Genomic DNA, 13540 nt, shown 5'->3' on the forward strand with positions numbered 1-13540 from the left:
CCCACCTGCCTCATACACAGACACAAACCCACACGCGGCCCAAAAGCTCTAGCCCAACAGTTACCCAGGGAGATGCACAGAGAAACAGTGTGGCACAGTGGACAGGGGGCTGGGCCAGGGACCAGGAGACCCAAGTTCAAATTAGGGTTGGGCGCTTCGGCATCCAAAGCCCATTGATGCCCGAAGCAGCCAGCACCACGGCACAGGGGGGGGAAGGGAGACACGGGTGTCGAAGTGCCCAATCCTACTTCAGATCCCTACTTAACAATGGAAGGTGACTTGTGGGCCACTTCCATACTCTCAGCCTATCCTCCTACACAGGACGGTCACTGTGTTGTATGCCGTTTGGGGTCCCCCAAAGGGAAAGAGGTGGGGTGTACATAAATTTTAAACCAACGAATACCTTAGCCCAGGGGTAGTCAAACTGCGGCCCTCCAGATGCCCATGGACTACAATTCCCATGAGCCCCTGCCAGCGTTCGCTGGCAGGGGCTCATGGGAATTGTAGTCCATGGGCATCTGGAGGGCCGCAGTTTGACTACCCCTGCCTTAGCTAAACTAGTAAATCACCTCTCTATGAGATTTTCTTCTCAATGAGATTGAACTTTACATTTTACCCTTCTCTTCCTGCATTTCACAGCACCCTGTCCCTACTGTTCTTTGGTTTCCCCCCCCACACACACACACACACACAGGCACCTAAAATGATCCCTGACCTGGATGGGCCAGTTAGCCCAATCTTGGAAGCCAGATCTTGGAAGCTAAGCAGGGGGGCCACCCTTGGTTAGCACAGACGGGAGACCTCTATGGAAATCTAAGGTTGCAATACTGAAGCAAGCCATAGCAAATCACCTCTGTTAATCTCTCGTCCTGGTTGCCATATAAATCAACATAAAACGCCTGTCTACATTTGTACCCCACAAAAACTATACGGTGGAATAAAGACGTATTCATCCTTAAGGTGCCACAAAGCCATGGCTTATTAGCAGCTCCCCGTGAGCTCCCCGTTCAACTCTATTTCTTCCTTATCCCCACCGCGGCTCAATTTGTTATATGATCCATTTGCTTGTACTTTAGGATCAGAGAAAGTGACAATTTGGAAACTGAACCCACCGAGAAAAGGAGAAGCAAAAAGAACACGTGTTTGTATTTACCTCACTGCTAATTTCGGCTGGCCACAAATCGAGGCCCAACCACAACGCTGGCAGGCTAGACCACATCAGTAGCTTTTCCATGACAGATACACCCTCGAATGGCAGGCTGCAGCGTTCCTAATGCAAACTGGGGAAATTATGGGTATCGAAGGGGAAGCAAGAAAAGAAAAGCTGAACTGCCCACTTAGAAAACCAAACCAAACGACGTTCCACATGTTGAAAAAAATAAATCAATGAAGCATAAGTGATTCTATGCGCTTGCAGCTAGGAACAACTCTCACATGGAAAGTTCAGTCCAGAGCTCTTTGCTCTCTTATCCTCTCTAGGTCTTAAATCCAATAGCTTGTTCAACCAGAAAACAGCCGCAATGTAACAGAAAGTTATTGCTGTTCAATATTTGTTAAAAACAAACTGTTCGGTTGTGCTAAACTCCAGGTATGCTAAGAGAGTGGGGGGAGGGGGAGGAGTTTTATTTATATTAATAATAATATTTATTATAAATTATCCCACACCCCTTTGTGGGGAGAAGCAGTATAGAAATTGAACGATCACAGAATCATAGAGTTGGGAGCGATACCAAGGGCCATCTACTGCAATCCCCCACAGAATGCAGGAAATTCACAAATACCTGCCCACTCACAGTGACCCCGATGCCATGCCCAGATTATGCTCCCCGCCCCCCCCCCCCAAAAAAAAACAACAACCCAGAATCCCTGGCCGTTCTGACCTGGAAGAAATTTGCTTCCCAGTCCCAAAGTGACAACTGGCGTTTCCCTGGGTATGCAAGAAAGGCCCACGAGAACCAAGCACCAACACAGTCCTTTCTGCCACCTACTCACAATCTGCCTTAATTCAAATAAATAAATAAATAAGAGTCATTAAATGATAACCGGAGGGAGTGCACAAGCTCCTTATTCAGATGAAGATCCAGAAATTTCCTTTTAGACTCAAAATAAACTGGACAGAACAAGAGGAAATGCTCAATGGTTTCTACCAAAAACCCATCACAGATACCCATTCTAGATCCTCTTTCTTGGCCAGTGAATTGTCCCTGTAAGACTGCAAGTGGAAGTGAATTCATTCTTGCAAGGAAAAAGAAATCTCCAATAGCATGGTGCGTAATACTATAGAAATAATATGGTAACTAGTATTTATTGATTAAAGTATAAATGCCCAAAGTACATGGGTGGCTATGCGTGCGACATCCCTTCCTGAAATTCATGCCGTTCTTCTAACACAAGATGGCTACGAAACAAAGTATAAGCATCAGTCTTCCCTAGAGCCAGGAGTCGTAAAAACCAAGTGAGTTCAGCTATCTATAAGTACGCACACCCATCCAGGGTTAAAATAATATGATAGCGACAGAGAAACTAGAGATTCCTTACCTTCTATATTAATTGCAAGCCAATATTTAATAACCAGTAGCCAAGCTGTAAGAGACACTGTCTTATGATCAGTGTCCATTCATTAGGAGGATGAGGCAATGCATCTAGGTCAGGGGTAGTCAAACTGCGGTCCTCCAGATGTCCATGGACTACAATTCCCGGTCCTCCAGATGTCCATGGACTACAATTCCCAATTATGGGAATTGTAGTCCATGGACATCTGGAGGACCGCAGTTTGACTACCCCTGATCTAGGACATACTAAGATCCATCTAAGGAAATTCATATGGTTCATAACTGGGCACATCCCCAAGATACCAATCCACACCAGAATAGCATACTAAAACAGTGAGGCAATTTTTGCAGGGACAAACTGAGCACTGATGAAGAAAAAATGTCCTCAAAATTGGAGCTATAAACTGGACTTCCACAGTTAATCTCTTCAGTGTGTAAAGCAAACAGTGGAATGTAACTCCCAAATATTTATACAACTGGACTTCTTCCATAATGTGACCTGAGACATTCCAGCGTAATAATTTCGGCCTACAAGATCTAGCAAAAACTCGAACCGTGGACTCTTTGACATTAATTATAAGATGTTCATCTGCATAATACTGAATGGAGATCTCAACAGATCAGGGGTAGCAAATGCTGGCAGGGGCTCATGGGAATTGTAGTCCATGGACATCTGGAGGGCCGCAGTTTGACTACCCTTGCAATAGATCATTGGAGTCCCACCCTCCTTACTGATAAGAGAACCATGTTGTCTGCATAGGAGATGACCTGAATCAGGTAAGTCCCCAGCTCTCAGTGGAAGGTGGGTGGTGCAAAGACAGCATATTCAATCTAGGGGCTAAGTCACGAATGTAAAGATTCAACAAGGCAGGAACAAGGACACAGCTTACTTACAAAGACTCAAACCTGCCCCTACTGACCTCTGAGGGAGCAGATAAACAGCCATTTGCACCACAACAGACTCTAATCTCAGAGTAAAGACGACTAATAAAAAATGGATGTGAGAACCTGATTCTCACAGAAAATCTATACGGAAACATCTTGGCTGATTTTTTTTTGGGGGGTGGGGGAGTTTTGGCAGCCAGGTTGCCAACTCCAGGTTAGAAGGAAAGAGAAGATAAGAAAGAAACAAGCAGGAAGGAAGGAGAAAGAAAAGCAAGCAAACAGGAAACTCAATTTGGCTCTTCCCCTGACCTCGGACAGGTGCAGGCTGGCTCAGGTGACGGAGGAATGGGTTCGGCGGTGGCTGGCCAAGTCCGGCACGGAGCCCCTCTCTCTCTGCCACCACAGACATCTGTCTTCCATGCCCCACCCATCAGGAAAGCGCATAGAGGAGCACCCAAAGCCTGCATTGGCGACTATGCCACCAGGTAGGGTGGGCTTTTTTGTGTCTTCTGCACCCTCTCTCCACTAGGGAGATGGAGACAAAGCTACCCACCCAGCAGCATAAGGGCCCTCCGTGCACTCCCCCAACTGCGGGGGGGGGGGAGATGACAGGCGGGCAGAGTGAGGGTGATCAGCACCAGGCCTAGCCAGTCCCTGCCTCATCCATTCCTCCACCTGAGCAGGAGGTTCCAACAGTCCTTCCCTCCTGTCCCCTTCTCCTGGCTTCATCCTGGAATGAAGGAGGCGGAGGTGGGCCCAATATAGTCGTCTCAGCCGCGCCATTCTGTTGTTCAGTTGCCGGGGTGAGTGTAATGTCACATCCATAGACTTCCACTGCCTCCCCCCCCCCCCCGTGCCATTGCTAGAGATGTCCCCACATCAAAAAAGTAGCCTAACTGGTAGATTTATCCTGCAATATGTCACCCCTAGTCTATCCCCAAGGACTATATCAAATGCAGACTTTAGGTCAAAGAAAGCAACATATAACCTACCCTGTTTGGTTCTAGCATATTTCTCCACCATGTGTCCAAGGGCCACACAATGATGTTTTTGACATACCCTTTCAAAATGCAGTTTGTTTGATTCCCAACAGGTGTTCAGAGTCCATCTAAGTTTTCAAGTTAAGTGGGTAAATGGCTTGCACGAAGTTTGCCAAAAGATGACAACAGACTTATAGGTCTATAATTTGGGGAGCAGGTTTGTACCCTTTTTTGTAAACAGGAACCACTGAGGCCTCCTGCCACATCACAGGAAATTGTACAGAATAATTAATGGTCCCAAACAAAAGTGTTAGAACTGGGGACCATCAAGTGGCAAAATCCTTGGTTAAATCTGGTGGTACCCAGTTGGGCCCTGTCGACTTGCCTGCTATAAACCAACAATCAGTTTCAGGATGGGAGCTTCCGTAGGTGGGTACCGAGTAATATCTCTGTCTTTCAAACCAACATAGCCTCCATAGTTGATGGTAGAGAAGAGGCATCAACTAAGTATAAAGACATAAAGTGATCCACCAACTTATTACAGGAGATACAATTTCCCACCTTTTGTTTTCTTTGAGCAAATGACTTGTTAGTGAGTCTCCAAAAGGATCTTGTGTCCTTACCCGTGGATGCCCAAGATCACTGAATACCATGACGTCATTGTGTGCCTAAGAAGGATCCTATGTCTATGCTTTGAATCAAGGTAAGCCGTTCATATAGCGACATTATTAGATTTCTTAACAGAGATAGAACCCAACAATCTGTTCGTACTCATGAGCATTTCTTCAGAATAAAGTAATCAAGCCACCTCCTCCCTTCTGCCTTATAAGTCACCTGTACAAAGGCTGCACAGACCTACAGGTGAGATGAAATTTGACCTTCCACAGCACACTGACACTGATGCATTAATAACCCTACAGTGCAAGAACAAAAACAGACTGTCCAGTTAACATAAGATTATCAAGAGAATGTATGCATTCGTACACATTTGCAACACAGCTTCCAAATTCACAAAGCATGCATGCACAAATAACCACTCCGTTGGCGGAAGACTAGGTAAAGGTATCCCCTGTGCAAGCACCGACTCATGTCTGACCCTTGGGGTACTCATTTTATCGACCTCGGAAGGATGGAAGACTGAGTCAACCTTGAGCCAGCTGCTGGGATCGAACTCCCAACCTCATGGGCAGACAGCTTCAGACAGCATTTCTGCCGCTTAGCACTCTGCGCTACAAGAGGCCAAAGACTAACGGCCTCCAAAACGTTACCTTCCGTCCAACAAAATTCAAAGAGTGAAGTCTTCCAAAAGCAAGACAAAACAATCCAATAAAGTCTAAGTTCTAAACCCGTTTTCACAACTCCTGCTAATCCTGTCCTACTCCCAGAAGTAGAGTGCCCTCATCCTTTTTGGCACAGATACAGTGCCTTACTCTTAAAGGCCCATGCACACAACTTAAAATCTCATGCATTCTGGCTGTACTGCGTTCTCCCACCAGTGGCTTGTCACATCAACCCAGCAAGTGAGCTCTATCCAGTTTCAAATCTACAGAAACGCAGAAAGTTCTCCACTAGCGAGCAAGGGGTAAAATAAATAAAATTTCTGTGTCCACAAACTCCTGAGAAGCAGATATTTTAAGCGCAATTGAAATGGGCCAAAGAAATCCATGCTCACAGCAACAACATCACACAACGGGCTTCAGAGAAGACCAGGATTTCTGAAGCTTTCATAATCACAAGTAATTTTTAGCAGGTGCAAGCTTGCCTTGCTGGGCAAACACAGAGTTCAAACTTCTGAAATGTCCAATGCTGTGATACTCTATGTACAATCATAGTAAAGTTTATCTGCAGATGACAGCACCCCATAGAACAGCAATGCCCTGAACTGGATCGCCCAGGCTAGCCCAACCTCATCAGATCTCAGAAGCTAAGAAGGATCGACACTGGCCAGCACTCAGAAAGGAGACCACCAAGGACACCCAGGGTTGCAACCTGGAGGCAGGCAGTGACACACCAGCCCTGAACACGCTACTGCAGGGGTGGGCAACTGTGGCCTTCCAGATGTAGTCCATGAACATCTGGAATTGTAGCCCATGAACATCTGGAGGGCCACAGTTGCCCATCCCCGCCCTACTGGACTGCCTAAGTGGGCTGGAACTTGATGGCAAAAACAAAGCTAATAGCCATGAAAAGCATCAGGTGGTATCATCCATCAGTCCCCCTAGCAACACCAGAGCTCTCGCTGAGACCTGTAACACCACCGAGGAACTCAATGCCCATAAGTAGACTTGAATTAGAACATTCACTTCAGAATAATCCTTCCAAATCTTCACTTTTTCCTATTTGTCAGTCTGGTAGAACAGAAGTAGAGGACTCTAGAGTCCCAAACATGAGCGGCTCCCCCTCCCACCCTCCGGATATAATATGCGACAATAATTACACTGGGGAGAAGAAAATGCCAGCAAATCTCGTAATTTTACACTATGAAACTTCACTCTGTAGAGACGAGGACTGTTCAAACGCGGTGGCTTCTTGCCTGAAGCACCAGGCCTCGTTACCTACTGAAATTACATTCATGCTGTGACCTGGACGGGCCAGGCTATCCTAATCGAGACCGACCTCAGAAGAAAAGCAGGGTTGGCCAAAGCGGCCAAAGTGCACAAGCCTAGCTGGCCATGGGGAGGACTTGGATAGGAGACTACCAAGGAATTTGAGGGTTCCTACCCAGAGACAGAAGAGCCTCTTGTGGAGCAGGGTGGTAATGCAGCAGATATGCAGTCTGAAGCTCTGCCCATGAGGCTGGGAGTTCGATCCCAGCAGCCGGCTCAAGGCAGACTCAGCCTTCCATCCTTCCGAGGTCAGTAAAAGAAACGGTAATGACTGGGGAAGGCACTGGCAAACCACCCCGTATTGAGTCTGCCATGAAAACGCTGGAGGGCGTCACCCCAAGGGTCAGACATGACTCGATGCTTGCACAGGGGATACCTTCACCTTTACCCAGAGACATTGTCAAATCACCTCTCAGCCACCCTAGCCATGAAAACCCTCCAGCAGGGGTGGCCAACCTGTGGCTCTCCGGATGTCCATGGAATACAATTCCCACGAACGCTTGCCAGCACAGCCAGTTGCCAGGGGATCATGGTAACTGTAGTGCGACTTGAAGGCACTTTAGGTACACCCGCACTACACAAAGATTTTACCAGTGTCATTCCTCGCATGCAAAAAAGAGCCCGGGGTTCCTAACACCACCTTTATTCCTTGCACTTTATGTCTCTCTTCCTCGACCCACAGCCTGTGCCCATCCAGGGTGAAATGTAGGGCATGCATTTTGCTGTGTGTGGCTATGCAAAGAGGGGGGCAGATCGGATGTCCTCTATTTGTCTTCCTGGTCCCAAAGTCTACAGGCCGTTTTTAAAAAACGGCAGAGCACGCATGCATGAACGCCTGCAGCTCCCCCAGATCTGTTAGGGAAGAGTGATGGGCTTGTTTCACCTCCTATATTAATACAGGGTTAGTCTAACTGCGGCCCTCCAGATGTCCATGGACTACAATCCCCATGACCCCCTGCCAGCGAATGCTGGCAGGGGGTCATGGGGATTGTAGTCCATGGACATCTGGAGGGCCGCAGTTTGACTAACCCTGTATTAAGCAGTAACCCAAGGCTTCCAGTTTTAACCCCAGATCTACCAAGACTTAACTAGAGGCAAACTGGTTACACGGAGGCCAAGCCTTCCTGCTCTCCTTGCAAAGGTCACAACGAACATGACTCACCGCTCCTATCAGCACACTGGTGAGCAATCAAAGGAAATCCACTAACACAAACAGCACTACCGTCCCTGTCACCTACAAGACATGGGAAGTAGAGCATTCGGGACAGGCTGCCATGCACCCAACCTATAGAAGTCCGCCTCTCTATGAAGAACCCCCTCGGCATACACCTGCGCACCCAAGAGCACCCTGCTAAACCAGCCTCCAGAGATGCCTGTTCCACAGGGCTCCCACCTGGGCTAAGGTTGCATAAGATCATATCAGCAGGATCAACTGCAGGCAGGATTGTAGCCTTAAGCTAAACGCCTAAGAGATCCTTCGTCATCTTCCGTGGAAGCCGCAGCTCTATCAAGTCCCTCTGCTTTGCACACAGAAGGCCCCAGGTTCAACCCCCGGCACCTTAGGATAAAATGAACTGGGCAGTCGGCAACGGGGAGGGCCTCTGCCAGAGACCCTGGAGAGAAGCTGCCGGTCTGAGCACACAAGACCGACACTGATGGTCTGATTCAGCCCAGGGCAGCTTCTCTGTTGATGTGTGGGACTTATCAACCAAAGTGGGGCCCAGGGGACTGGTGACATATTGCAACGTGCCTGAAGACATCCCCAGAGATACAAACAAGGTCCAAGCAATGCTGGTACCCTGGGCAGATTCTTTGGAACCAACCAGATAGCAAAAAAGATCACCAGGCAGACCTCAGAGCAAAGTGAAAAAGCAGCAAATTTCGTTTTTTTGAGATTTCCTCGAGGATACCAGCGTTTCCGCCTTGACCAAGGAAGTGAACCCCAATCTCCCTTCACCTTTGCAAGGTCTCCCTTTTCATGTCCAAAACCTTTCAAGTCACACCTACCCTCCTCGGAGCAGAGTTGGCCCAACAAACAAGAATCGCCAGAAGCAAACAATGGGGCCTCTGTGGCGTGACTTTTAAGTCACAAGGTGGCCTCTCCCAAATCTCACCTGCTGCTGCACCATTTTTCCGAGAAGGAAAAACAAAACACTGGGAGTGCGACTCTGAAGCCGCTGCCCTGAGCATGATTTAACTGCCTTTTTGGACGTCTGATTCGGATTGTTCTGTTGCGTGCGGGAACTTCGTGCAAGTGAACGGAGATTATTTAGGGAAAGGAGCATGCCAACAGACTAAAGAAAGTAACAGGTACATGGGAGAAGCCCCGCAGTTCACAAGGAGGGCCAGAGAACAACCTGCAGGTGCGGCCAAGATCCGAGCAGCATGCAGGCGGCTTCAATGCTCGCATTCCAAAACATTTCCCCTATAAGAAGACAAGGGGGTGGTTACCGGCCTATATTCCCGCAAGGGCGGCAGGTGAGGGAAGGAATGCAGAAAAGAACCTAATTTGGGCCATTCTCCAGACCTGACCGAACCCGCAGGGAAAATGCTGATGATAATAGGAAGCATTAGAACAGGGGTAGTCAAACTGTGAGCCTCCAGAGGTCCATGGACTACAATTCCCATGAGCCCCTGTTTTGGCTTGGCTTATAAAATATGGAAACTTAAGAACCCTTGTATTAGAGAATCCTAATGGGGCAACTCCAAAGCAGGGGTAGTCGAAACTGCGGGCCCTCCAGAGGTCCATGGACTACAATTTGCCAGCAGGGGCTCCTGGGAATTGCAGTCCACGGACCTCCGGAGGCCCGCAGTTAGCCTACCCCTGCTCCCAAGGCAGGCCAAACTCCACCCGGGGGCGCGTCCCCCGGGCCTGCCGTGGGCGTCCACGCACCTGCATAGAAGCGGATGAGGCAGCCGGTCTCGGCGTCCATGCCCTCCTCCTGCGCCCGCCACGGGTCCCGGAAGCCCAGCTGCGCGAGGTAGTCGTTTTGGAGCTGCAGGGGCTTCTCGTGGGGCTCCAGCCGCCGGGCCGTCTCGCCGTGCAGCTGGACGTAGAGCGCCGGACGCTGGGGCGCCGAGGCGGCGGCGGCTTCCCCGGCAAGGCAGGGCTCTCCCCGAGGCGCCGCCGCCGCCGCCGCCTTGCCCTTGCCGGGGGTCTCCCCGGGCCGCCGGCTCCTGCCGGGCCCCGATCCCGCGCCGCCGTCTCCCTCGGCGGCGGCTGCGGTTTCTTCTTCTTCTTCTTCGCCGTCGCCGCGGTCGAGCTGCGGCTCCGGGTCGGCGTCGAGGTCCTCGGAGGAGGACGCGGTGGAGGAGGCGGAGGAGGCGCCGCCGGCGCTGTAGGGCTCGAGGCGGTCGGAGGCGCTCTCGGCGCTGGGGCTGAAGCTCTCGCTGTCGGAGGCGCCCAGCAGCGACGGGCACGAGAGCGGCGGCCCCGCCAAGTAGAGCTCGCTGGGCGGCAAGGCCCTCGCGGGGCTCCCGTCGGAGGGCGACAGCAGCGCCGCTTCCCCGCCGCGCCGGCCCCGCGCCCGCCGCCCCGCCGGCCCCGGGGTCAGGCTGCCGGCCGGAGACAGCGACGGCGCTTCCTCCGCGGCGGCCAGCAGGCGACTCTCTCCCCTCGACGCCGCCGCCGCCGCCGCCGCCGCCGCCTTGCCCGGCACCCGCACGGCGCCGCCCGGCCCGCGAGAGCCCAGCTGCAGCAGGCGCGCCGCCACCTCGGCCGCCGTCGTGTCCAGGCTGCACAGCACCGGCCGCAGGGAGCCTCCGCCGCCGCCGCCGCCGGCCCGCGCCTGGTGGTGATGGTGGTGGTGATGGTGGTGGGGGTGGCAGAAGACATGGACGCAGCCCCGCTCGAGGTCCCGCCGCACCCAGTCGCGCTCGGGCGCCTGCAGGGGCTGCAGCTGGCGCGGCGGCTTGGGCAGCAGGAGCAGCGCCTTGCGATCCAGGCTGCGCGGGCAGGCGGGGGCCGGAGCCGACGACGACGAAGCAGAGGAGGCGACGGCGGCGGCCGAGAGGTTCCTCTTCAGCCGCCCCCGCCGCAAGAGCAGCGAATTGGCGCCGCCGGCAGCCGCCGCCGCCGGAGTCCCGTTGGCCGCCAGCGGAGCCCCGCCGGCCGCCGCCCCGCGCCTCCTGCGCCGCTGCTGCTGCTGCTGCTGGGGGTGGAGGGGCTGCTGCTGCTGCCGCCGCCGGGCTCCGTCGTCCGCGCCGGGCCGCTCCCCCCTGGCCAGCCCGGCCTCCTCCTCCGCCGCCGCCTCCTCCGCTGCGCCTGCCTGCCGGGCCGCCTGCGCAGGTTCCATGGCCGAACGCTGGGGCGCGCCGCCTTCCGCGGGGGAGGGGCCGCGATTATGGGCCGGCCGCGAACATTCCGCCGCGCTCCATCCGGATCAGCCGCAGCAGCAGCAGCAGCAGCAGCGCCGCCGACGCCGCCACCGCGCAGCTGCCGCTCCGTCCGCCGGGCTGGCCAGCGCCATGGGGGGGAGGGGGGGAGAAATGAGGAAGCCGCGCCTCCCTCTCCTCTCCTCTCCTCTCCTCCCGAGGCGCCTTATGAATATTAATCACGCCAGGCCTCGACGGTGCCGGCTGTCCTTTGATTCCCTCCTCCTCCTCCTCCTCCTCCTCGCACTAGCAACGCCGCTCGGGGGCTTCTCAATATTCATGAGGTGACGCCATCCCTCGTGAGGGGCGCGGCTTGAAGGCAACCTAATCGTAGGGCTTCCCCCCACCACCACCAGTGAAGTCGTCGAGGGTCGCGCGGAGCCGTCGGGGGAATGTAGTTCCGCGGCTCCTCCCTGCCTTTGCGAGCGGACCGAGCGCGGACTACACTTCCCAGCAGGCCTCTCTCTACCGGGCGGGGAGACAGAGTCGTCCGCTTCCTCCGCCTCCGCCTCTTTTCCTTTTGCGGCTGCCCGGGGCGAGGCGCGTTCTCGACCGCTTCCGCGCGCCGCCCGCCTGCCCGCCCGCCCGAGGGCCTTTCCCGCTGCCCGGAGGGGGAGCCCGGAATGCCCCTGCACTGCCCACCAGGACGCCGAGGCCCGCGGCTGGTTGGAGCTGCGGCAGGGGTAGGCAAACTGCGGCCCTCCAGATGTCCATGGACTACAATTCCCATGAGCCCCTGCCAGCGAACGCTCATGGGAATTGTAGTCCATGGACATCTGGAGGGCCGCAGTTTGCCTACCCCTGGGCTGCGGGGCTTCACTCCAGGTGTTCTGCCGCAGGTGGATTCCTGGCGGTGCTGCCCGTCTGGATTAGTCTATGCTACAGAGTCTTCCAGTTGCTATTTTTCTGATTTTCCTGCCTGTCCTGCCCCAATCACCCATGGAATCCAACGAGGAGGTTCTTAAATGCTGCCGTTCCCTTGAGCCCAGGGGCCCCTTGAAGGCCAACCCAGGTTCATCCTGGGCGCCCGTTTTGGCATGCCCGCGCCCCTCTTCAGAGACCCCGAGGCAGAAGGGTCCCACTACTGCAGGTAACCCTGTGCCGAGATAGAGTCCGGTGGGTGGCCCTGTTGGGCTGAAGCATAGGACACAGGAGGAGCCCAGGAGCACAGAGTGGAAGGCTGGGGAGCAGATCCAATGCGCCTGCAACATTTCTTCAGATACACTGAAGCAGATCTCCCCAACTATTAGGTGTCACCTCAGCCTTTTTCAACCTTTTGATTGGAGGAACTGCTGGAATATTTTCAAGCTTCAAGATACCGAGAAGTGGTGCTAGCTGGCCAGGCACCCAAAAGTAAGAGGAGCCTGGGCTGGAAAACGTTAAAATTACTGGTCCCCCACCCTCTCCAGGCCCATCATTGGCCACTTTAGGAAGGAGCACATCAACCTGCCCAAAGAAGGGTAGAATTTTTTTTTTTCAATAAACACTTGATTTTCACATGGAGCTAGAAACAGTGGACACAGGGTGGGAGGGCTCTCAGCTGCCATTTTTAGACACACACCCCAAAAGCCCTTGAGAGGACTGGTGGTATCACATGATACTGCAGTAGTGTGTTTGGGAAACACTGCCCTACCTAGATAGATTGAAGTGAGTGGCCATGTTGGTCTGAACCAATAGAACACACTCTGTGTTCAGGGTGCATGCACATGAAAGTTTACACCCGAATTAAACTTTAAAAGCCCCCTGGAATAGTTCAGGTTTGCAGGGTTTGCAAAAAGTCAGGAGAATGACCTTCATGGTATCCCTGGGCAAACCATCCATGGGCAGGAGACCCAATGGAGAAACGGGTGTACAGGCAGTTGCTGATTTTTCCTTCTCTTGCCCCACTATACTCAATTAATGGGGGATAGGGTTAACCGCTCCCTTCCCATCATGGCCCTGATGTGAATCTGTCAACTGTTTAATCTTAAGAAAAATGCAAAAATCTGTTCATGGGTTGGATCCCAGCTGGCACTTCCATGGTAGGCATAAGGATGTCTACCAGCAAAGCATAATTTACTTGCCTCCTTCAAAATGGGATTCCACAATGTTCCTCCATCCTATTTCTTGGGCCTCTCTGTCCCATCCCGTCCCCCCACCACCA

The 13540-nt window shown here is 52.9% G+C and overlaps 1 protein-coding gene across 1 annotated transcript in view; it reads right to left on the bottom strand.

The window, feature by feature from the left end:
* PHLPP1 (PH domain and leucine rich repeat protein phosphatase 1) overlaps positions 1 to 11511 on the bottom strand; it is a 158579-nt gene extending 147068 nt beyond the window's left edge. Inside the window, exon 1 of the mRNA XM_077353419.1 lies at positions 9917 to 11511. Coding sequence (XP_077209534.1) covers positions 9917 to 11318 — 1402 coding nt within the window. The 5' untranslated portion in view covers positions 11319 to 11511. The remainder of the gene's footprint in view (positions 1 to 9916) is intronic.
* Between the last annotated feature and the right edge of the window lie 2029 nt (positions 11512 to 13540).

Source organism: Paroedura picta, chromosome 9, assembly GCF_049243985.1.
Source record: "Paroedura picta isolate Pp20150507F chromosome 9, Ppicta_v3.0, whole genome shotgun sequence".
Taxonomy (NCBI): domain Eukaryota; kingdom Metazoa; phylum Chordata; class Lepidosauria; order Squamata; family Gekkonidae; genus Paroedura; species Paroedura picta.